Here is a 21,889-nt window from a genome sequence, read left to right as displayed (position 1 = left end):
CCTAGTGAAGGGGAACCGTGAACCCATGTGTTGTGCTTGTGAAACTGATAGCTAACATTTTGAACGGCCGTCTCATGAGAGCTTTGTTCAAATGTCTCAGATCTAGAGTGGGTCTGAGGCCGCCGTCATTTTTCGGAATTAGAAAATAGCGGCTGTAAAAACCCGTATGTTTTAGCACAGGGGGGACTAATTCTATCACCCCTTTTGCTAATGAATTCTGTACATCGGTGCGAAGCATGTGACCCACGTTGCTTCTCACCGAAGTCTCGAGAACCGCCTGAAACTTTGGGGGTCTGCGAGCGAATTGGAGCGAGTTGCCTCGCTTTATAGCGTTTATAACTCAACTCGACACATCGGGGATAGCTTGCCAGGCTATAACCCGTGTGGCTAGGGCTTGACACACTGATTGGGACGGGCCGCCTAACATAGGGGGACCTGATGCCCTTATATTGTGATTTTTGCACACATTGAGTGTTGGACTGACTGTACAAGCATTTGCGCGTGGGGAAGTCAGTGTTACAACAGGGGAGGGGCCGCCTAGTGAAGGGGGACCGTGAACCCATATATTGTGATTTGTGCACACATTGAATGTTGGACTGACTGCACAAGCATTTGCGTGTGGGGAAGTCAGTGTTAAAACAGGGGAGGGGCCGCCTAGTGAAGGGGGACCGTGAACCCATATATTGTGATTTGTGCACACATTGAATGTTGGACTGACTGCACAAGCATTTGCGTGTGGGGAAGTCAGTGTTAAAACAGGGGAGGGGCCGCCTAGTGAAGGGGGACCATGAACCCATATATTGTGATTTGTGCACACATTGAATGTTGGACTGACTGCACAAGCATTTGCGTGTGGGGAAGTCAGTGTTACAACAAGGGAGGGGCCGCCTAGTGAAGGGGGACCGTGAACCCATGTGTTGTGCTCGTGTGCTTTATTTGGGTCGCCGTGAAAACGGCGTTTGTTTGCAAAGACGCGCTCACTGCTGCGGGCCTGTTTACAATAATAAAATCCCCAGCCGCCTGAACTGTACAGGGGGCTGTGGGAAGTTTTGCTGGCTTCTTTGAGGGTGGTCCGGCAAGCGCGGGACACGTGCCCTCTCTTTCCTTTGCGTGCTAGGACGGCTTTGGCGGGAAGCGTTCGGCATCAGCCGCAGGGCGGGGCTGAGAGGCCTGTTTCGCGGGCTTTGCTGGTCGGCGCCAGCTAGCACGGTTAGTTCCACTCGAGCTCGAGGTCCGCGACGGCCTGTGTTAGGATCCGAAGCATTTCACCGTCGGAGTTAGTCCTGCCTCGCTGGGTCCGCCGAAAGAGACGAGGCCCGCCACGTGGTGGTGGGGGGGCGCTGATCTCCCTCGAACGGGACCGGAGATGACTGAGCTGGAGTGAGTGAAGCACGCGGGGACGTGGCCGGCGTGCATTCACAAACGTCCGTGCTCTCTGGATGCCGTTGGCTGCGGCGCTTCTTCTTCCTCGGCTGAAGTAGGGCCGGAGAAGGGAGCGCGGGTGATGCGGCGCCGCCGTCTCGAGAGAGAGCTAACGTTAGCCGAGTTCGCAGCACGGAGATAGGCATGCACGCGCAGGCCGCACATCCGCCGACAGAGAGTGCATTCTCTGCGTGGTAGAGTCCCAGGCATGAAATGCAGCTCGCGTGTTCGTAGGCCTCGCATAACACGAGGCATATGGAACAACGCTGATACAGATATAAACACATAATAAACAGATATTGAAAAGGATATCGCCGGATAGCCACAGGAGAGACGGCGTCAGGAGAAACACGGTTGAGATGTGTAGTCTGCTGAACTGTAGCTCGCTCAGGCTGAAGGCTTGTTCGACGGCGAAGGCTCAATAAATGGTCAGAGACGTGAAGTTTGTCGCTGAAGGAGTAAAATCTGCTATAATGGCGAATTCGGGGACTATTATAGACTGAGGTCACGCCCCCTTGGCGGGCTCTGACGTGTATGACGCAGAGTGATCTCATTGGTTGCACGTCAGAGGCGCCTGCGCCATTGGATGTGCAGTTGCCGCAGCGCAGCCTATGAGCGAGCCAGACGCTCATGTTCTAGCTGTGCAGCTGCAAATGCGCTTTACATAAAGGCTTCAGTAAATCGAGGAAAAGGAGTTTCCCCCCACTGCGTATAGCTACGCAATACGAAGTGACCGTTCGAAAGGGAACTAAAATATATGAAAGTTTAATTTTTATCATTACATTATGGAAAATAATGAACTTTATCACAATATGCTAACTTTTTGAGAAGGACCTGTATATGCCAACCAGTCTAAGGTGCTTAGACTCTTCTGTTTTAATGGTTTATGACTGGTTGGTCAAATGTGTGTTGGTAACACCTCACAGTTACTTCAATCCTGTTGTTTTTTCTCTGTGTACTAATGTAAACTACAGAGAAGGTAAACGAATGTCAACCCCTTATGTATTAGAACTGCTTTCCAGGAAATGTATCAAAGGTCATGGTTATGATATACCTTTTTAGGACTGATGTTGTACAAAAGGAATTGCTCAGGGCTGGTTATTTCACACGTGCACATTTCTTTTTGAAACACTAAGGACAATATCTTATCTCCCATGTCTTGATTTTCTAGTTCAAGCAAAGTCCAATTTTTAGTTGAGCTTTGCTCCCACTTTGCTTCAGGCTTTAATATTGAGTACATTCTGCCTTATTTTTTTATTTTTTTTGACCATCTAGATTGTGTTTTTAAAACCAACAGTGAGAAACATCTAAGTTAACTCAGTTGCATACAAATTTAGGTCTAGACTCGGCAGATCAGCCTGATTTGCAATCAGGTCGTTCTTTGTCTTTGCTTCTCATGCAAGCCAAGCTCAACTCAGCTTTTAGTCTGTGCATTAACCACAAAAAGTCTGAAAGGGCCTTTTCGAGAAAATTAGCAGCAAACCCTTCTGAGGAATGTGACCCTGTTCAATTGCTGATGCATGTATTCCAGCTCCTGCGGGTTCACAGATGACGTCTTAATTCCTCCCTCTACTTATTTCAATCACTCAAATGTTGCATTTGGATACAAATCTGTTTATTTCAGTTGAAGTGAGATGCAGTACAAGTCTTAAGTTGTATATTCCCCCTGCATTGGAGTGTGAACCACAATTATTGCAAGTATACCACACAACAGGAACATAATCAATATGCTCCTACAAAGAACAATGTTTGTTCTTACATTCAACTGGATTTTAAAAGAAAAATTTATTGCGTTTCATTTTGTAATTGTCAAGGGCAAAATGATCGGTGTGGCATTACATAGGACAAAACTGAATTCAAATAATAGTAGTCAACACAAGAATATAAAAATATTTTACAGACGTAAATAAGGCTTCACATTCACAGAAATACAGACAATATGCACTGACACAATGAAGTTAGAGTTTAAAAACTGACAGTATGTTCACAAGGGCCTCATGAAACATTAAAAATGCTTACTTAAGTGAAGTCAAAAATCATTGACTTCACTTGGCACCTGCATTTGTGACCAGCTGCACTTCAAACCAGCCGTCCACGTTGGACTCAATCCCTTCTCTTTTCTGTGCATATGGTGGAGCCCCGCTGGTGTCCAACCTCAAAAATTACACAACTTACAAAATACCTAAACTATATGTCAAGCCAGCTGTGGTTTTCAAAAGGATGTTAGTGCCTGAGTGATTGTGGCTTTTGTGGCTCAAAGACCTAAAAAAAGCAAGTCTGTAATGTTTACTTTGTACTATGGAACATCTAGATTAGCATATGATTTGCATGAAGGAAAAACTGAGGTGTGGTATCACATAAAGTACAAAATCATGAGGGTGTTTTAGAGATTTTAGTTCTAAAATCCAATTTTTTAAGCAAATATGAGAATCTTCCAGTTTTAATGCAGAACTGCAAGAGAAAATTTCTGAATTCCTGCATGACTGTGAACTTTGGTGGCAGCGAATCAATTGTGTGCAAATACCATAAACCTGAAGTGTCTCGTTGCACTTATTTCGTACCGGACAAAGTGTAATCACGTAAAGTGCATGTGTAACAATCTTTGCGAAAACAAGAATTATGTGCTAAAAATTACTTTCTAATCAAATAGAACAAAATTAATCTAGTGCTAAAAACTAGTTGCAATGGGGCGAGTGTATCAGGGCCTAAATCTCCAAGAAATGTTCACACAACTAATATTCGGAATGTTAACAAGTGATGATACACAGGGCAACTTTTTGAGCAATGTTGCCGTCAACGGGCAACCAGATGAGACACAGGGCCCACGACCGATCTAAATTATCCAGATATAAATGTATTGCCCATTTTCAATGGGAAAGTGCCCAAGCAACAATCGCTCGGCAAGATTGCCCAGCAACATTGCTCAAAAAGTTGCCCTGTGTATCATCACCTGAAGATGGTTGCAATTCCCTCACTTCCACATGGTGAACAAAAATCCCCTTTGGTTACATGTACAAACTATATATGTCTGCATTGCTTTCCAGAAGAGTTGTAATAATAGCACCACCGAAGCTGAGATACAGAATACCTACTACATGTATATAAATATATAAGCATAACTGAATGAATAACTAGAACACTCCAAATAACTATAAAAGAGACTAACCATGGCTTGTAAAAAGCATTGAGGGGCAAACATTACAAAACGACTATCTTAAGTAGAACACATTGCAAAACTTACATACCTAGTCTGAAGATTAACTATGACCATAAAGTCGAAAAACCAATATATAAAATAAGTAAAAGTAGAATAAATATGCCCATTTTTGCTTTGGAGTTATTTAAGCATGGTATATCGCATAAGAACCATAGTTCCCATTTGTGTGTTTCCCCCTACAATTACTCCTCAGGCATTTTTACAGCACCTTGAACACAAAAAACAAGGGAAGCAATGTATGCTTTTTTGACATATCTCCAGGCTACGCTAAGGACATCTCCGTCTCTTCTTTGTTATTTTAGCTAATGGAGAAGCATTTTTAATCATGCACAAGCACTGCAAAAGCATGCATGTTAGTAAAAGAGATGGAATGGGTTCCTGGCGATGTTCTCGAAGAACACAAAATGCGAAACTAGTAGAAATTGGCTTACGGTCTCTTTAAATAGTTATACAGAGTTGGAAAGTGAGGGAATATTGGGATCTGGCTTCTGCTCAGGCGAACAGAACAGGAAGAGTCGACTTCGGAGGGTTTTATAGGCAAACCTGAAATACATCATATGTCCCATTGCAACAAAGGAAACTGAAATGATTACGAGAAGGCCGAAGGCTTCTGGATTTGGTGCAAGGATGACCATGATGAAGTGCAGGAGATCAAGTAGATAGTTCATAGAGTTCTGGACACCATTGATGACTCCTCTCTCGGACTCAATCACATTCTCTTGGATCAGTTGGGTCACGGTTAAGTCAAAGGACCAAAGACCTGAGCAATTTAAGAGAAACAATTAAAACATATTGTGACATTAAAAGAGCACCAGCACACAATTATCACAAACATGACTTGTTGTTATTTGGTCTCAAAGGTTGCCTTTACAACTTTCAGGTGATAAAAAGATATGGATGTCAGTTTCCTTTTCTTGAAGATAACGAAAAATAAGGACTAAATACAACTATTTATATTGTTTCCTGTTGGTTGCTCATTTACTTACCAATTCTAGCAGCAATGACACCGGCGAAGAGAAGACTGACAGACATGTAGGACTCCACTTGGGGGGCTTCCTCAAAAACAGTCGCATTTGCCTGAATCTGTGGTTCAATTGTAGGAACAAAAGTAGGACTCTCAGGCAGCGAGCCGCTGTCTCCCAACAGATGTTTTAAGATCTCTTCGAAGGGAGAGACGCTGAGATCGAAAGGGCTGCCAGGAGCAAAGACGGACGCCACGCAGAGCACGAGGCAAGACAGTTGGACGACTCCAGCGATGAAGCCGGTTCTGATCAGGCCGCACTTCTTTCTGATCCAGGTGAAGCCCACCGTTCCACAGATTCCAGATATAGCCGAGGCTCCCATGAGGAGACTGAGCACAGAGCCGTTCAGGCCCTGAGTGTACGCGTAGCCCGTGGTGATGCAGTCAAAGCCCAGAACGGTCATGTAGAGGAAAGCCAGAGACATGCCGGCAAAGAAGATGGACTGATTGTAGTAGGCTACCCAGCCATCCTTAAAGGTACGGATGGGCTCTGTCATTTGGTAACAGCAACTGGTTTTCGTCTTCACCTCAGCGGTTTCATTCATCAGCTGGGAGCCTTCAACTGGACTTTCACTATTTCCAATCTCTGTAACAGTGAATAGGAAAACCACAAAAGTAAAGTTCAGTAAAGAGATATAGATATAACTGCATATGTCACTCTTTGCGTCAGCATTTAGAAAATGCACAATGATAGGCACTTTCAACAAATAGGGTACAAAATAGGAATTGAAATGTAAAAAGATAGCAAATGATAAGTGAAAAGTTGCTTAATCTTCAAAAAAGAAGAAAAAACAAAGTGAAAATGTTTCATAAAAAGTTTCATAAGTTTCATAATTAGCCTTATATGCAGGTTTATAGTTAGTTAAAAAACAAGTGCAGTTAACACTATAGTTTAAGTAACTTATTGAGCAAATGAATTGTTTACTTCCTGGATGTCACAATTTTAAGGAATGTTACATTTTTGTAATGAGAAAAATCCATAGGGAACAGGGTTCTGCACAAAGTTTGAGAGGTTGAAAATCACTTTTGCAGTTTTAAGGTGGATTAATATTGCATTCTTCTCATGTTAATGTTAGATAATAGTCTGTATCTAAAAGTGCTCACAACAAAAAACATGATTTTGTTTGTAATGCTTAAAAAAAAAAGAAAAAGTAATGGGACTCTATGTACTGTAAAAGTGAAAAGTGGCAGAGGAGTTTGGATGGTATTACAAACCTTTTTGTATGTTGAGATGCTTCAGCTCCTGGTCATCAGTGTTCTTCTGTCCTGATTTTAAGGCAAGAGCTGGAGTCTTCTGATAAACTTTCCAAAGCAGGAAGTACTCCAAGCACATGGAGAACAGGTTCCAGCCCGAGATAAAACCACAGCCAATGAAATGGGAACCGAATGACATGATATGGCCCACAAGCATTGGAGCCAGAATGTTGGTTAACTGATCAATTATTCTTACAGTTGCGTTCATATCTGCCAAAATAGAAATATAGAAAACAAAAGAGAGAATAACTGTTAAAATCTGTGATATATTCTCTATATTCTGAAAACTGTTGAGCTGCTTAATATGTATTATATACATTTGCTAAATATATACTACATCTTTTTTTTATGTTTATTTAGTTTTTTCAACAGTAATGAGAAAGCTATGTGGTAGCTATGCTTTCATGGATTCCTGGGAGGTTATTGGGTTCACTGGGTACATTGATGGGTTTATAATGAGAGTCATATGGAATGACAGCTGATGCAAGCACTCTATGAAGATAAGACGATTGATGGAAAAAGAGCTGTAATGCATTTTATGAGTTTACCTCGACTAAGTGAAATGATTATTATAGACAGTATAGTGGTCGAAAAAAAAAGTATTTGGACACATTCCGTTAAATAAAATAAAAAAATACAAATACTAACTAATTTACAAAATTAAAAATTATTTAGCTAAAAGTTGATTGTTACACTAGTTATTACATTTTACAACAACAGATATATCAGTCAAAAAATAAAGACAAAAGATTTGGACACTTTTTTTTATTGTTAAACTTAGTGGCAAGTCCTTAATTAATGTGATGAACTACAACTGTGTTTACTCTGAAATATATGAAATTCATATATTTTTAGCTTGGCTTAGTGTCTCAAAGTGTCTAAATACTTTTGGGGGCCACTGTAATAAAGCTGAAGAAAGTGAAACATTAAAAGTCCTGACCTGCCAGACTGCTCCGATCATCTCCAGCTACAACCACAACCCAGTCCCTCTGAATGGTGATAGACATAGCTGTGCTGGCTAGGTTAGCAATGTTAGCAATGCTGATGACCATAATGTAGCATGATGTCTGCAATGACAAAAAACATGTAATTAAAAAATATGTCACTGTGTCCAATATATTGTTAATTTTTTTAGTACACTGCCACAAAAAGCTTAAACTCAATTTTCAGGAACAGTTCAGAACAAAAAATGGTTCATTAAACAAGCCACATTTTGTCTGCTATATGGGTTCTCGACCTCAGTGACACCGGGACAAACAGCAGGTTTTGTTTGTTATTGTATATGTTAAGCTTCCAGTCTTTTAACAGACTCAAAGGACTAATATTGAGCAAGCAACATGCTTTCTACTCATGTGACATCCCTGGATTCTGCTGACAGCATGTCATCGTTTTGTTACCAAGGTGTCGTGTTTCACTTACATGAACTTAAGTTGAGGCCATGCAAAATAAAGAGGGGAGCTTTTTCTCTTTTTAGACAACATTATCTTCTATATAGGTTAGGAATTGATAAGGAGCTTGAAATTACTCTGAATATCCTCTTATAATTTTTGCCAACTACGAAAAATAAACTTTTTTTTCTCACACATTCTAAACAGCAAGTCAGAGTGAAACATTATGCTAGCCTGGTAAAAACCAGACCATTCTCAGTCGTAACTGAGTTAGGGTCTGGGGAAGGTTCATTCACAGCTCACTTCCAAAGGGGCGTCACCAACGGACGTCGCTCTAATGCCTCTGGGCGCAATTGGATAGACCTAAAACCAATCAGATTGATTGTAATCTTGTAAAGCCCGCCTCAACGTTTGTGCTTGGTGCCTCGATTTGGAAACGGACGTCGCTCAAATGCCCCTGGGCGCAATTGGATACACCTAAAACCAATCAGATCGATCGTCATCTTGTAAAGCCCGTCTCAACGTTTGTGATTGATGCCTTGATTTGGAAAGATTGGAAATTAGCTTGAATGGGCTCTTCGCCAGACTAACTTGCAGAGCAAATCTAAATTTGCCGGAAGTTCGTCTGGGTTTTCCCAGGCTGAAAATATGCATAAAAATGGAGTACAAACAAAACTGGAGGCCAAAGAACTGCAGCAAGAATGTTCTGCTCTTGGAAATGAAGACTTTCTTTATTGTGTATAAATATGGGTTAGTTCTGTGTGTTTTCGAAGAACTAATTACTCAGTGAATACTGATAAATAAACAGTGTCAGAGTTTTGCTAGGTATCAAACTCACCAGCAACCATCCGTCATACATGGTAGAGAGCTGTTCTTTATACTGGAAAACGGCCATCAGAAGGATACCGCAGAGAATGACAGCACTGTTCTGGACAACCAAAGATGTCTGCGCCACTGAAATTAAGAAACAAATCCAGACTCAGTTGCTTTCAGTAAAAATGTTGGAATAACTGGCACAATTAATGAGTAATTACTGTGGCATGTTTCACAATAACCCTGCATGCTCTGTGGTTTGGGCTTCGCCATGTTTACCTTTCAGTCTAGGGTTTTTGTCCACCCAGTCACCAATAATAGCGCCCAGTAAGAGGACTGACCCCGCAACCACCAGTCCATACACAGCTGTCAAGAGTAAACTATTGCCATACAGCTCCACCAAAAACACCGCCACAGCAAAATTCCACATCCGATCCCCCTGTAACATAATGACACAATGATCATCAGTCAACGTAATTTTGTGATTGAAATAAGACTAGTTCAATAATTCAATGCAAAAGAATTAGTTGTCACTGTCAGTAGTATTTTGCCGCTTATGTTAGCTGATTTGGATCAACAGTCAACATATTTATATAAAACAATGTACTCAAATAATGAATATATTACACACATGTGTGTTTTGGAGTAAAATTAATGATCCTCAAACTGTCACTCTGCTGTCATGGTAGATATCTCTTAGTAACAAAAACCAAAATCAAAACCAATTTTTTTTATTTATTTTTTTTATTTTAAGTTCACATAAACATTAAAATAACAAATTAAGTTATGAAAACTGTATAGCTGAATTTCCCTGAACCTAAGAAAAACAAATAAAGAAATTCTGGATAATTTTAAGCCTTCGTGATCTAAAATATTCATAAATATTCAATAAAAATGTAATAAAAATGTTCATAATAAAAAACAATTTTGTAGTTGTTGTTGTGACTGATATATTAAAATTAGAACGAGAGCTGTCAAACAAAGATCATAATGCAAAAAATCTCTCACCCATGTTGACAGAGCGTGTCCGAGGTAAATGAGGAATTTTGCAGATGTGAAGAATTCGCGAAATCTTTCTGAAGAGACGGAAAACATGTATAAAGTGCAGAAGTGCGATAAGAATAATTCAAGTGCAAGGTTACTTATTATTTTGGTAAAGCCAAAGGCGCATTTCATGGATCACAGATTCCTACTGGCAAACAAATCAATAAACACTTACCACAGCAAGGTTTCTTAGATGCAGCGCTGTCCATTGTGTGTTATATAACGATTGTAATTGTTCAATATTTTGTCAAGCTTTAGATTCTTTTGTAAGGGTTCGGGTTAAACGGGCAAAGTAAATCCTCGATGCAAATATTTCCTGCGCAAAACACGAATTTTTCCCTTCTCTCCTCTCCTAACTTAGCCAACACTGTAGCTGAAGTTGGAGAGAAATAACCTTTCTAGAACAACTAAATGTGCAAAAACATATAACTCGCGAAAGGGCCAGACCCGCGCCCACGGATGCAGCCGAGCTCCGTGTTTATCCCACAGACACGGGCTGTCTGAAACACTGTTGATATACTGCGAAAATAGACTCCGCCCCTTTTGCGCTCAACAAAGACGGAACCAGTTTCAGTGACACAGCAACATATTTAATAACACAAGCTCGTCTGAAAAGATCAATGTCATGATTTTGATTCACTAGATGAATCTGCAAAATAAATAGCTATTTTAAAATAGCCTCGTTGCGGCAATCAACAGGTCTAAAAATGCTATTGTAGGGGGAGACAGGGGGCTATATTAACTTGTCACAAATTGTTTGTTTCTCCATACTACATGATTACAAACACCTTTATAAATTAAAATGGTTTTGAATTCTTTCCTCCAAAGTTAAAATTCAATATTTAATTCAATATTCTCATATTTGACATATGAAGTGAACAAACAGGCAAGGGTCAACAATATAACGATGGCATTGGGGCAAGTTGTCACACATGTTTTTTTTTATGGGCATTAATGGTGGAAATTCTTAATTTGGCAAGTTACATGCAGTCAAGTGTTTAATTTCTCCCCTCAAATTTTTATTCTGTCATCATTTACTCACCCTCAAGAAGATATTTTGAAGAATATCAGTCACCAGATAGTTGACAGCACCCATTGATTTTCATATTTGGAAAAGAATACCATTGAAGTCAATGGCTACCGTCAACTGTTTAGTTACTAATATTCTTCAAAAATGTCTTCTTTAGTGTTCAACAGAAGAAAGAAACTCATACAGGTTTGGGAAAACATAAGGGTGAGGAAATTATGACATAATTTTAATTTTTGGGTGAACTATCCCTTTAAGGTCTAAACTTTTTTGTACACAGCATCCTACGCACAAACAAATCAGTTAAGCACTTACCACAGCAAGGTTTCTTATATGCACCAATGTCAATTCAATTGGTATTGGCCATTAAAAAACCCATATCAGTATCAACAATCTCTTTAGGCTATGTCACCGTGACAGTTTGATGGTGACCTGTTGAATTTGAGAACTTAAAGGGTGAATGGTACAGTACTGTAAAATTCTGTCAAATGGGTAATTCTACAACACAGGCCTCGATGAACATTACTGATTTATGAAAATCCAAAAACTATTGCCAATTAGTAGGGTTTCCACAATCAGTGTTCATTTTGTCTTATATACAGAATATCAATCTAGATATATTTATTTTCACAATCAGTACTGGAACATTTTTCTTTCTCACTGTTCTTGGTTGCACTTTGGATTACTGACAGCTATTTCCCAACAGTTTGGCAGTATATGCCTCTTCCCGATAGTATCCAGATTTATTCTTTTCAGGTCAGTACTAACACATAGCAGCTTTAGCACGGAAACAAAAATTATGTGAAATGTTACATGGAAAGCGACATGTTTTGTTTTCTGCTTTCGGTTTGAAGGAAAGTTATTGCACACTCACCTCTCCAACTCAATTATTGCCTAACCATGAGAGGCACTAGAGTATTTTATAATTTATAAAGTAATTTCTAGTCTCAGTGGACATGCTTGAATTAAAATTGGCTATACACTTTTTGCTAAAATGGCTATACCGTTTTTGGTTCCCCAAAGAACCTTTTGAGTGAACAGTTCTTAAAAATGTTTTATTTACTTAGAGTGAAGAACGTTTTAATCTAAAGAACCCCTTTTCACTATAAAGAACCTTTTGTGCAATGGAAAGGTACTATGGATGTTAAAGGTTCTTCATGGAACTGCTTTATTTCTGACGCAGAAGCTCATGGAAAAAGTAATAACATGTTTTTCTTATCTCTTGAATTTTTTTATTTTTTGACATGATAATGCATAAAAAGTGAAGTAATGCTTTGCTCGGTTTGATTGTTTTTAAATAATAACGTGATGCAATGACATGTCTAATCACAAAACAAACAGAGAGGATTGTGTCGTTATACCTCTTTGTTAGTGGTTTTCATATTTGTTTGCTGCAGTATTTGGCAGTAGCCTATATGTGTGACAAAGCAACACCTAACACTGGTTGTGGGCCTGATTAAAAAGTCTGACGATTAGAAACCCATCCCATTCACAGAAGGCTCAAAAGCTGAGTCATGTTGCACACAGATCCATCCACAGAAATCTGAGACATGGAAACAGATTATTCTGGTCAGACTTGGTTTTGTGTTCTCTATCACTATGTTGGTCTCATAAGACCATATAAGTGCTTACTTGTTTGTGCTTACATCTATAACATAGAATGAAATCCGACACTGGTGACTTTCCCACTTATCAAACTACACGTTTTCAACACACCACAACAATATTCAGGCTCTATACATGGTTTTTATGGTAAGGACCCATCCCCCATTTGTGGTCCATATCTAGATTAACTAACTAAACGTGGTTTTCTTCTACCCGACAAATCAGCTGAGCAACTGTCCCAATACATTTACTAACCCTGGACATTGGCAATTTTTCAGCTGATAAGGATCAAAACTTTACACAGGTGTCTAGAATCAATATAGGATTGCTGCCATGACCAAGACTGAACCCAAACAAACTAGTGTGTTTGTGATATTAGAGGTGGAAACACACAAGTAAACACTGTTCACGTGATTTAACACTTAAGCCTTTTAAGGGTGACAACACATTTCAACAGAACTATACAGCACAGGGGCTAATGCACAATCAACAGGACCACAAACACAAACACTGTAATTCAGTAAATGCAGGCTTTCTGTGTCATGAATGAGGTTAGAAGTTTACGAAACAGGAGAGTGGGATCTAAGGAATGATTACAAAAACCAATAGATCCTATGTTTAGAGCAACAGACAACAGATTAAAATGACTTCCAGGTGCTTGCTTGCTTAATATTCATTATTATGCATTATTCATCTGAATAATGAAGTGCAAGTATAGTGTGCACTTGCGGTGACTCAAACCTTAAAATAAAGTTTATGTCTGCCAGCCCAACAAAACAATATGGAAATATTACACTGATGGACAATTATGAATGATAAAAGAATCTTGGTTTTATTAAAAAGCATAGCTAGAGGAAGACTTTTCATAGGGTGACCAGATAAACGGCTTTCTGGGTACAGTTTCCGGTTTTTGGTGGCCTGTCTCCAACTGGAGTTGTCCCCGGAAATGTCCCCGCTTTACAGCACGATAATACACTGCAACATAGCTATGCCACTTGGGTGAAAGTACAACTCAATATTAATTAATTCATAGATAATAAACAAGTGAGATTTCAATGATATTTTAACCACTAAACTAGGAAATGTCCCTGGATTACATTTCAGAAATCTGGTTACTTTTTCACAAAGACTTTTGTCTCAATACACGTGATCATTTTAGGGATGTGCATTTCAAAAGTATTACAAAACCGTTTGTCATCATAAGCAATGTCTTCATGAATCTGGCTCCATTGTACCCTAAACACTACCTGGATTCAACACATTTTTACAGCAAGACATTAAAAGCCAGTCAGCTTTGACAAAACTTTTTTCCCCCTCAAGGTTAAAATGCAAACAATGTGCTTTGACATGTTTTGAGCAAAGCTCTTGTTACAGGACAAAAACATTTTTTGGATAATTGGATAAATGTTGCATAAGAGTTATTATATAATGTTCATTTTCTTTACCTGTATGGTACAGCAGGATATCAGATAGAATAAAATCAGATAATATCAGTTCTAGGTTCTGGTGATGAAAAACTCTTAATTAAAGATCATTGCCCTGGGTGCATGTGAAATATTACAAAATATATTTGGATGCAAAAAATTTACTTATGGTAAATTAGGGATGTGTTAAAAAAACATTTTGTCATCACAAGCAATGAACTCATAGATCAGGATTCTGGATTTAGGATTTTGGCTGTTGACTCTTTAGTTTTGTGGGAGAAAAAAATCAAGAGGCTCCATTGTTTTTAGAGTAAGACAGTAAAAGCCAGCCAGCTTTGACTTTAAAATGCAATCAATGACATGTGCTTTGACATGTCTTGAGCAAAGCTCTTCAGCTACATGGCCACACAAATATTTTAAGAATATTATGTTTTGTACACCAAGAGTGAAAAAAGAACCTAACCGTATTATGATACTTTTTTGTTCTCCTTAAAGTATGGTAGGATATGTTTCAGTATCAGATAATATCAGTTTGAGACAGATATCAGCTGCTTTGGTTGCTCTGATAGTGGGCCACTGCCCTAGATGTTGAAATATTGTAAAATGCAGGGTTTGGAAGAATTGGACCAATCTGAGCTGTTATTCTTGTAAACTTACCCTTACGAAAACAAGCCATGATTTTACACACACACACAAAAAAAAAAAACCTTTGTTTTTATTGTCAATTATTGCTTCTATTGTTTTAATACTGATGATTTTGGCATACAGCTCAGTTAAACCATGGTAACCACAAATTAACCATGATTGTGCAACACTAACCATAGTTTAACCATGATATTTGTAGTAATACTGTGGTTATACAAATGATAATCAATTCGCCCCCCAAAAAAGGTTACATTCTATCTCGACACATTCAGTTATGAAAAACTACTCATCTATCATCCTCATTCATCCGCATTTCTTTGCTTAAATGCTCCAGCCTCTTGTCAAACCGTTATTTTCATTCTCTTTAAACAGTTAAATTTTACATAATGGTATTACACTTACGTGACGCACTTTTAAAGCGCCGTTGTCTGTACCCCCCGGTAAACATTTCATTTTTATGGGTTCCAGCACATGTGGGGGTAGAGGGTAATGAGGAGGTTGATCAGTTGGCAAAGAGATCTTTAAAACGCAATGTAATAGACATTAATATCACTGAGTAAAACTGAAGTTAAAGCAATAATAAAATCGGCTCTAAACAAGATGTGGCAACAAAAATGGGACAATGAGATAAAAGGTAGACATTTGTATAAAATTCAAAATAAAGTTGGGGTCGAGAGAAATAAATACGGAAGCAGAAAGGAAGATTCCATAATATCTAGGCTTCGAATAGGGCATACATGCTAATTACTCACTTTTTATCATAGGGAAAAGAGAATCTGGGAATTGTGATAAATGTGGCTTGTCAGAAACAGTTGAACACGTGTTAATTCATTGCACAGAATACAACAGAGAAATAATCGATTTTACAGAATCATTAAGCTACGTAGGTATTAATATATTCAGTAATCAGTTAAAAGCATATTTCAAAACGCAAAGAAAGAGAAAAGGGTTTATAGTGCTTTAATGAGGTATCTAAGGGAAACAGGATTGGTTAACAGAATATAGATTAATATAATTTTTTTTTTAAAGATAATTTGCGTCACTTTGGTTAAAGAAGCGTTAACCAAAGTGACGCAAATTATCTTAAAAAACAACAACAATTATATTAATGAGTGAAGCACACTCCTGTCCAGTTGGTGGCAGTAAATGCACCATTTAGCTGGGTTGCCAACCGCCATAAAACTCCGAAAGAAGAAGAAGAAGACCCCCCCCCCCACACACACACACACATACGTCATTTGTGTTTGACGATCGAGCTACATGTGGAAATGTTTCCTTAAATCAGATGAAGCGTTTTGACTTTTGATATAAAATGTCTTCTAAGAACCTACAGCGAACGGAACCTGGGACTCAAGAAGAGCTCGCACAAAAAGAGGAGCTAAACAAGAAGGTTTCCTATTAAACATTTTTGCAAAGCCTATATAGCTACATAATCATAAATTTACGTTACTTTTCAGTTATAAAGTCATTTATGTTTTTAATCACTGTTTACAAACCCTTTTTCCAATAAACCAAACGATTTATTCACAGATAAAAGAGCAAAAGATTTTAGTCGACGAGCTGAGCAATTTGAAGAAAAACAGGGTATGTATGTTGTTTGTATGTATGTATGTTGTCCCATATCATATAGGCTAGGTCATGCTAGATTTGAGTAGCAGATGCTGTCACTCAATTATAGATGACAAGTAAAACTGCATAGTACTCATCTCCACATCCTATAGAAGTTAATATGCTTAAAAATATGCGTTTAACTGTAATTTATATGGTTAATATTTTCAGTGCTTAGCGATTTCAATTTTACTATTGAAAAAGTAACAAAAGAAGTATACGAAAGGAGTACAAATTATTTGTTGTGTATACACATACACACCCACACACACTCACTCTCTCTCTCTTTCTATATATACAGTATATATATATATATATATATATATATATATATATATATAATTTATATACATAATCTATTGCTATTTTCCAACACATTTGGGATCAAATATTAAAATTCTCGTCCTTCTTCAAAAGACTGCTTTTATCTTGCATGTACTAACATGTAAACAATATTAACATTTACGTCAAAGTAAGTGGTTTTCTCACGGCATACATTTAAATTAAGAGGATTTAGGATTACCCATATTCTTTGGATTACATGTAGATTTTGCTAGAATATCATTATTTTCTGGTAATCCTAACCTTATTTTTATAGAGAGTATACACACAGCAACCCAACAGCAATATATTCTTCCTGGCAGACAAAGGAGAGAGTCTTAGCTCATGTAAAAGTAAGTTTCATAAATAATGAATAAAATCATAAATATCAACCGTTTTGAGTTCTTTCTAATACTGTCATCTTGCCTTTTATAGAGGATCTTGATAACATGAGGAAAGAATATCAGGATATTTAGTTCCGTGGGATCATGTGTGGGATCTGCTGTGTGGTCAGTTTGACCACACCGCATGATCCACTAGAGGAGTGTGTGCATGAAAATCTCAAATACAGAGGGCCCAACTGTAGCCGGGACATTACAGTAACAATCTCAGACTGCAGTCTCCTTTTCTCTGCACATGTGCTTCATATGAGGGGTTGCCTGACACCTCAGCCTCTTCAAGATGACAACGGGAACATGCTTCTCTGGAATGGAGAGGTATTTGGTGGTCTGAGTGTAGAGCGGGAAGATAATGACACCAAAGTTGTTCTCCATCACCTGTCAATGGCGCAGAGTGCCTCAGATGTGATATTTTTACTGTCACAACTCAAAGGACCCTGGGCCTTTATCTATTACCAAAAAGCAGAGCACTGTATCTGGTTTGGGAGGGACTTTTTCGGAAGAAGAAGTCTGCTTTGGAAATTTGATCCTGAAAGAGCATCTTTCACACTCGCATCTGTTGCTTCCCAGCCAGCAGATAAAATTCAATCTCAGTGGCAGGAAGTACCACCTACTGGAGTTTACAGGTTTGACCTAACGGACTCTTCATCCCTAGGGACATTTGTTTTTGATCTTTATCCATGGGTTTTCCACAATGGCAATGAGCCAAATGAAAGTTCGGAATTGAAATGCGAAAGTCTACCCCGATCTGTCTCTGTAAACACAAATAGTTCTGGACTTTACCTGACCTGCCCTGTTTGTCCAATGAATACATCAATTTCATCTCTTAAAACTGAACAAGTTCAGAATGCCTCTCAAACCTCTGTTGCAAGTCTGAAAGAATTATTAACAAACACTCAAAAGAAAGCGATGGTCAGCACGCTCATTGATGTTCTAAGCGAGGCTGTTCGTAAGAGAGTTTGTTACCTACCTGCTCAAGATGAATTGGCAGTCCCCTTAAATTATACAAAAGCTGGTATTGCCATTCTTTTCTCTGGGGGAATTGATTCAATGATATTAGCTGCCCTTGCTGATAGGCATATTCCTGCAGACAAACCCATTGACCTACTCAATGTTGCTTTCAAAATCCAAGAGGCAAAAGTGCCTCCAAAGTCTTTGAAGAAAGGGAAAAATAAGAAGAAAGACTGTGATGCTGATAAAACTCTATCAGATCAGCAGAGCTTTAACTGCTTTGATGTGCCAGACAGAATAACTGGAAGAGCTGGTGTGCAAGAACTAAAAAATCTCAGTCCAAACCGCCAGTGGAACTTTATCGAAATTAACGTAACTCAAGAGGAGCTTCAAGAAATGCGACAGAAACGCATCCGTCATTTGGTTCACCCTTTGGACACTGTTCTGGATGATAGCCTTGGATGTGCCGTCTGGTTTGCTGCCAGAGGAACTGGCATCATATATGAGGGTGTTGAAGAAGAGCTTTATATTTCAGAAGCAAAGGTTACTTTGTTTTTCTGTTTGCACTTGAATTATGTCTATATGAAAATTGATGTCATTGTACAGACTTAAAGTCACGCTGCATGAAATTTGATCTTCCTCTTCTTAAAGGTGATTTTGACTGGCATCGGAGCAGATGAACAGCTGGCGGGATACTCCAGACACAGAGTGCGGTATAAGAGCTCTGGACTGGAAGGACTCGTCAAAGAGCTGGCTATGGAGCTGGGACGGATATCCTCGAGAAATCTGGGAAGGGATGACCGAATCATTGGCGACCATGGAAAAGAGGCCAGGCAAGAGTGACACTTTGCAGCTCAAGAAATATCTTCGATTAAAGAACTTGTTCAACCAAAAATAAAATTCTATAGTATTGCACATAATACATGCTGTATATTTCTTTTAACTCAGATTTCCATACTTGGATGAAGATGTAGTCAGTTTCCTTAATGGACTACCGGTGTCAGAGAAGGCTGACTTGTCTCTACCCAGAGGAGTTGGAGAAAAGCTGTTATTGAGGCTAGCAGCTGTCGAGTTAGGATTGGGACTCTCTGCTCTCTTACCTAAGAGAGCCATGCAGTTTGGCTCTAGAATTGCCAAGTTAGAAAATAGCCATGAAAAGGCCTCAGATAAGTGCAAAAGGCTGGTCGCCACCTGATTTAATACTCGTGACTATTGTCCCTTCTAATTTAACAAGATTGTGACAATAATTCACTCAAAAATGGTACTGATACAGTTTTATTCTGAATGTAGTTTTCGTGTTTGATTGTCATGACATGTTTGAACTACATTAAATAAACAGTTGGATTGTGAAGTTGGTCCTTGAAGTATTTGTCACATTCTATGTATGATGCAAGATTCCCCACATCAAATCGACCAGATATCTTGTGCACGTACACAGGCCTCCTAAAATTAAACCAAGCATGATTAATGTTACTAAATGCAAGCAAAAACAATGCCTTATTGTCTACAGTCTGCCTTTAAGTGACCTTAATATGAGCCATGACAGAAAGGTCCCTGGTGCGTCCCGGTCTTCAATGGGTGCATTCTGTATGGAGGAGAGTAAGATTTAAAAAAAAAAAACATACACTATAGAATAATTTAATAAACATAGATCAACTGTACCTTCTTTTCATTAAGAAACATGTCCAAAAGAGGAAGGGTGGTTCTTGAAAACAAGTAAAAACAAGGACACTGCAAAACGAGGAAAAGCAATTAAAGACATTGCGTGTAAAAATAAAGATAAAAAGTACTGAAATGTCTTCAAAATGCAAATGAAAACATACTGCATTACGTGAACTTGTTTCACTTAAAAGAGGTTTTTCTTTCATACGCTGTACTTTAAGGTCCTCATCCAACTCCAGAATCCCATATTTGGATGTTTCTAAAGGTGGAAATGATAAAAAAAATGGATTTATAAACCAGTGACCATATGTTTAGGAAAGTTAAAAACATTATCCCCTGGTTTCACAGACAAGGCTTAAGCCTAGTACCAGACTAAAATGCATGTTTGAGCTGTTTTAACTGAAAGCAACTCGCACTAACATATCTTAAAATATGTCAGTGCCATTGTTTTGTCTCAAGATGCACACCAATAATGTTTTTTTTTTTTCTAAGGCATGTTTATAAAAGCTACTTAAATGTCCTAATTAAACTAAGACCTAATCCTGGCTTTATCTAAGCCCTGTCTGTGAAACCGGGTCATTGTTCTGCTTTTGTGCTCACCCTCATCTTTGCATTGGTATGACAGCAATAAATTGCTCTCTTTGTCATTACTTTGCACTTCAAAGAACCTTTCTGTGAATTTCCTCAGGCTGAAATCCTCTTTGAATAAAGTATCGCTGCAAAATGAAAAATATATATTTTTTTCTTTTAAAGCTATCTCAAACACTGCCTGAAAGACAGTGCCTTATTCAGTCTGAAGCTGGTCATACCCTCCGATAACTAGTAAGTGGTCATCCACAGCACACAACTTGACTGTCAACTGAATACAGGCAACAGCACCCAGTCTGTCCTGCAGAAAAAATTGAAAGGGAGTTAAAAAACAACAACATTGAACATCCATAAATTGCTCCATTCCACATTCCAGTATGCTCACCTCGTTTCTTCTAGTACCATCGTTTATGATATTAACATTGGGGAATTCTTGAGCCCACTGCTGGAATGCTTCAAAGTAAAGATCATTTGTCTGTTCAATAGATGATACAATTTGTTATTTTGTGCACAATAACCATTCAAGTCACACACTATTACTCTCAAAGCTCAATGTGGTCATATTTTTTAAAAACTAAGCAGTTATGCTGAACTCACAACCACATAAATTGTGTCCACACATCCTGTTTTGGTCAGTGCCTGAACCCAGTGTGAGATAAGGGCACATTGACCGACGGGGAGCAGCGGCTTGGCAATGCCGGCCAGATGCTTGAAATTCCCAGTCGTGTCATTCTGGATATCCCTTTGCAGTCTAGTTCCATAACCTGCAGCTAAAATAACAGCTTTCATTTTCAGCTGCAAATGAAAGTGCAAACAGCTCTTTTCAGCATATGATTTTGAATAAGTTCGATGAAATCGCAAAGTTGTACACTTTCTGGGCCTTTCGACAGGAACATTCCCTGGGTAAAGGTTGCTGTAGTTTCCTCAGTCCCTTAGACCCAGATATGTGCAGTGCTGGTCCTCTCAACTTTATCAAAGCGGTCCGCATATCCGCGAAGGCTACTTATGTTAGCTCATACGTTACGAAACGCTAAAGGGGTAGTAGGCAGGGGTCGTTCACTCTGAGGACTCTCTAGATATGTATGTTCTGTATTGGTGCATACTATATTAAATCTGTACACTTTATTCAGAGTAAAAAAAAACAAAAAAAGACACAAAAAAAACGCGAATCGGATCTTTTGAACACTCCGAAACCGGTTCAGTGATTCATTTACGTCATGACGTACTTATGCAATAGACGTACACGTGCGCGTAGGCATACCAATTAATTTATGTAACATTATTATATTACATACATTATATAAAATCATATTCTAATAGATAATACAAGTTATTGGCTCGAGAATGTTAAATAATTTAAAGGCAAGACGTTTTAACGGGTGACATTTTAAAAAATCTTCATTTATAAATAAAATGTCTCTTACTTTGATGTTATTGTGTTAGATGGATGGATTTATATAGGCAATTCTTTTTTATTAATGTGATTTTGCGCATATCTATA

General features: G+C 38.7%; 4 protein-coding genes across 4 annotated transcripts; 2 read left to right on the top strand and 2 right to left on the bottom strand.

Moving 5' to 3' along the window:
• Positions 1 to 4,745: 4,745 nt before the first annotated feature.
• On the bottom strand, positions 4,746 to 10,677 carry slc40a1 (solute carrier family 40 member 1). Its single transcript, XM_077216557.1, has 8 exons — positions 10,335 to 10,677; positions 10,124 to 10,191; positions 9,395 to 9,554; positions 9,141 to 9,256; positions 7,855 to 7,981; positions 6,876 to 7,124; positions 5,626 to 6,246; positions 4,746 to 5,399 (listed from the first exon to the last, which is right to left on the bottom strand). The coding sequence occupies exons 1-8, from the start codon at positions 10,366 to 10,368 to the stop codon at positions 5,086 to 5,088; spliced, it is 1,689 nt and encodes a 562-aa protein (XP_077072672.1). The 5' UTR covers positions 10,369 to 10,677; the 3' UTR covers positions 4,746 to 5,085.
• A 5,410-nt stretch (positions 10,678 to 16,087) lies between these two features.
• On the top strand, positions 16,088 to 17,356 carry asdurf (ASNSD1 upstream open reading frame). The gene is made up of 4 exons (XM_077216406.1): positions 16,088 to 16,250; positions 16,391 to 16,444; positions 17,067 to 17,142; positions 17,225 to 17,356. Exons 1-4 carry the CDS (start codon positions 16,173 to 16,175, stop codon positions 17,263 to 17,265), a joined length of 249 nt encoding a protein of 82 aa, XP_077072521.1. The 5' UTR covers positions 16,088 to 16,172; the 3' UTR covers positions 17,266 to 17,356.
• Positions 17,278 to 19,489, top strand: asnsd1 (asparagine synthetase domain containing 1). Its single transcript, XM_077216404.1, has 3 exons — positions 17,278 to 18,681; positions 18,790 to 18,971; positions 19,087 to 19,489. Exons 1-3 carry the CDS (start codon positions 17,278 to 17,280, stop codon positions 19,331 to 19,333), a joined length of 1,833 nt encoding a protein of 610 aa, XP_077072519.1. The 3' UTR covers positions 19,334 to 19,489.
• LOC143723691 (glucose-1-phosphate adenylyltransferase) lies at positions 19,398 to 21,588 on the bottom strand. The gene is made up of 8 exons (XM_077216405.1): positions 20,986 to 21,588; positions 20,774 to 20,863; positions 20,610 to 20,689; positions 20,401 to 20,516; positions 19,962 to 20,059; positions 19,801 to 19,869; positions 19,665 to 19,723; positions 19,398 to 19,581 (listed from the first exon to the last, which is right to left on the bottom strand). The coding sequence occupies exons 1-8, from the start codon at positions 21,175 to 21,177 to the stop codon at positions 19,461 to 19,463; spliced, it is 825 nt and encodes a 274-aa protein (XP_077072520.1). The 5' UTR covers positions 21,178 to 21,588; the 3' UTR covers positions 19,398 to 19,460.
• Between the last annotated feature and the right edge of the window lie 301 nt (positions 21,589 to 21,889).

This window comes from Siphateles boraxobius, unplaced genomic scaffold (genome assembly GCF_051911475.1).
Source record: "Siphateles boraxobius isolate OS27281-9 unplaced genomic scaffold, OSU_SipBor_1 7, whole genome shotgun sequence".
NCBI classification, from domain to species: Eukaryota; Metazoa; Chordata; class Actinopteri; order Cypriniformes; family Leuciscidae; genus Siphateles; species Siphateles boraxobius.
Note: the sequence above shows the minus strand (reverse complement) of the source record. Positions and strands in the feature narration are given on the sequence as shown.